Genomic DNA, 3,221 nt, shown 5'->3' on the forward strand with positions numbered 1-3,221 from the left:
GAAGGGCAGGCGCCAAGGCCCTGGCGGGTAGTTCTTCCGTCGTCGGCTTTTGAGGAAGTCAGCGAGAAACAGAAAGGTGACAGCACCCAGCAGGAGGGTCTGGGGATGGAGCACTGCCCAGAGGGCGGCTTGCAGGAAGCCCATCGCCAGGAGCAGGTCAGGGATGACGCGAGCTCTTCTGTGGCCTGAGGTGACTGGCCTTGTCTGGGTCCCCCACTTCAGCCTTGCTTGCCCCACCCCTGACCCTCAATTACCTCTCTCCGCCCCGCCTCCTGCGCGCCTCTCTCCAGCAGTTCCCGCCACCAACCCCGCCCTTCCCTCAGCGCCCCGCCTCCCAGCCCCGCCCCTCAGCGACCTGCCCCCTGCTGTGCCCAGGGAAGATGCCAGATACTGCATTCTGGGGAGAACGCAGGGGATTTGGGGGGAAAGGCAGGCTAGGAGTAGTTTCTTTCTACTTAGAAAGCTCATCTTTCTCAAACAGCGTTGGGGCTCTTGCATTGACGGTTTCAATACATTTCTGAGCTTGCCACAGACATCTGAATTCCTGTGTTTCAATCTTTCTCTGTCCCAGTAATTGGAACTGTGCCTGGGACAGCAGCACCTAACACTTCTTGGGTCTCTGCTACATGCCAGGCAACACACCTGCCTTTTTACAGAAACTATGGCATTATGCAGGAGACGCTCTTGTTGGTCTCATCTTGCAGGTGAGGAAACAGAGAGGTTCAGTACTAGGGACCTGGTGAGTAACTGAACCCACTGGTCTGAAACACAGCGAAAGGAGGTCCTGGATTTGAAAGTGATGTGGGGATTAAACAGCTCTACAGGAAAGCCCCAGCCCTGAGCGGAGTCCATGATAAGTGCCTCATTACCACATGTTAAAGGACTGTCTCAGTCCTGGTCCTTTTTGGTTTGCTCTGAGGCTCCTCTCTAACTGAGTCTCCAGAATGGAAGGCCCCAGCTTCCAACCTGCCATAGTGCCCTGCAGGGGTCTACTGGTGTCTCAGCATCTGTGACTCCAAACATGAAGCATAGTTCTTGAATAATACAGCAGAGTACACACACATGTACTCAATGTAGAGGTGCACATTCGGTATAAAATCTTTTAATAAAAGGAAATAAAACAGAATTGAAGTGTCATTCTGTATTTCCAAGAGGGATACTCTTCGGAGGTTAGCTTATATATTTCCAGTCCACATTTTCCTGTTTTACCACAAGCGTTATGCATCCATGCAGTGTTTCTAATATTTATATGTTATTTTAAAAAGACTTATTTTTTTTTCAGAGAGATCAGCACTGATTGAGGAGAAAAAACAGCAGAGAGGAACAGACAGGAAGGATGGGTGCCCACTGTGGAAGTGGAGATGAGAGACAAGATGCCAGGGAGGGCCTTTTCCTTCCTCGCGGCAAAGGAGGCCATTTAAAAAGACTTATTCTACAACTGCTTGTCTCTTCCTTGGTATTATGTGTTTGAGATTTGTCCTGATTGATTCATTCATAATAATTCATGTAATAGCTAATCATTGCCAAAAAGGAAGAAACAAACAGAATAAGAGGTAGGTGGTTGTCTCTTGCTAGTACCACAAAATTTGTTTACCCATTTCGTTTCAATGAACATTTGGATTTGTTATCTTCCTTTTCTTCTTACAAGTTTTTGAGTCTCCTGCTTGGGTGATTAGATTGAGGAAGACAAGTTCCTGAATGTTTGGGAAGTTTAAGGTCAAAGTATCATTAGACTGGTTTTATTCTGAGACTATTGCTTGGCCTGTTTTCTAGAAATTCAACTTTCCAATGAATTGTGAACACATATTCACAATTCATTGAAAAAGTGCACACATATGGGGTCTCCCTGATATTCTCTCCTTTACCTGGCAAGATGGACCAAAGCCTCTTCTCTCACATTAACAACCCAACTTTTCTTCCAGACGCATTTTTTTCTTGGCTCTCCCTGGCAGCTTAGGTGGCTCCAGCCAAACACCTCACCCACTCTTTTCTCTGTTTCCCACTCTCAGGTGTCAGCTGCATTGGCCTCTCTCTGAATCCCAAGGCACAGGAAGGATAAGCCCCATGGCTTCCTGGTGGGTTGTGTTTTAGGCTTTTTAAAGTACTCAGGTCTAATCACCTTGTATGGTTTGGCTGTTCTTCCCCCTCCAAAACTTAGTTTGAAACTTGGTCCCCAGTGCTGCAGTGATGTAAGGTGACACATAAAGAAAGGTGATTGGGTCATGATGGTGGATCCCGCAGGGGTGAATTAATGTCCTTACTGAGGCAGTGCGTTAGTTATGGAGACAGTGGCCTGTCAGGAAGTGAGCCTGGCACCTTGAGCTTTCTGTATTTTACATATGCTTGCTTGCAGCTTCTGCTTTCTATCATTTTAGGACATAGTACAAATGCTGGTGTCAGAAGCTGCCACCATGCCCTCGGACTTCCCAGCCTCCAGAACCATGAGCAAATAAACTTGTCTGTATAAATTATCCAATGTTAGTCATTCTGTTATAGCAACAGAAAACAGACTAAGATGCCACTTTAGGGAACATAAAAAGATATTTTGATCAGTTCTAGTCCAGTTTTCCCAAGGCTTCTGTTTGTTTTCTTCATTTGCAATGTGGTCAATAGTCCACGTCCTGTCAGTGTTAGCTGGCCTTCCGTGAGCATTGTGTTCTCACATCAGCCACCACCATAAGGTTTGTAATTTGGAATTCCCAACCAGTACACTAAAGTACTCTAACAAGGACCATCAAATGTCTCCAGTCTAGTTGCAAGCAAAGATCACACCTAGAACAATAGTTAAATCCCACGTGGAAGGGTCTCACAACCCATACCTGATGGAAGATTTAAGGCAAAGAGGTATTCTTAAAGAGTCAAGTTTATCCCCTAAACCTTATTCCCAGGTTGGTAAGTGGGCTCACACTCTCCTTGTCCTGTGTCCACAGCCAAGGTAGTATTTCTTGATATAAATCATAGAAACTTTTCAATAACATTTAATTGTCTTGTCTGTATATAGGGAATAATACCTGTCCTGCTAACTTCTCAGAGAACAATCTGTAGCAGGAACAATAGAGGTAAGCACAGTGCTACCAACTGTGACAAGTCTCCCTCCCACCCTGCTCCCAGGGCCCAGTATGAAATCTGATGGACTACTTTAAATCACATTGCCCTGAGTTATCTCAATAGGCCAGAAGAAAATAATGTCTAACAAAGGAGGCAGCAGAGAGGCATGTTAC

At 45.9% G+C, this 3,221-nt stretch overlaps 1 protein-coding gene across 1 annotated transcript in view; it reads right to left on the reverse strand.

The window, feature by feature from the left end:
• LOC100950736 (cytochrome P450 2J2-like) overlaps positions 1–226 on the reverse strand; it is a 38,777-nt gene extending 38,551 nt beyond the window's left edge. Inside the window, exon 1 of the mRNA XM_023515113.1 lies at positions 1–226. This exon is cut by the window's left edge and continues 13 nt beyond it. Within this exon, the coding sequence (XP_023370881.1) occupies positions 1–144 (144 nt within the window). The 5' untranslated portion in view covers positions 145–226.
• Positions 227–3,221: the final 2,995 nt, after the last annotated feature.

This window comes from Otolemur garnettii, unplaced genomic scaffold, assembly GCF_000181295.1.
Source record: "Otolemur garnettii isolate 467f Iridium unplaced genomic scaffold, OtoGar3 scaffold00066, whole genome shotgun sequence".
In the NCBI taxonomy this organism is placed as follows: Eukaryota; Metazoa; Chordata; class Mammalia; order Primates; family Galagidae; genus Otolemur; species Otolemur garnettii.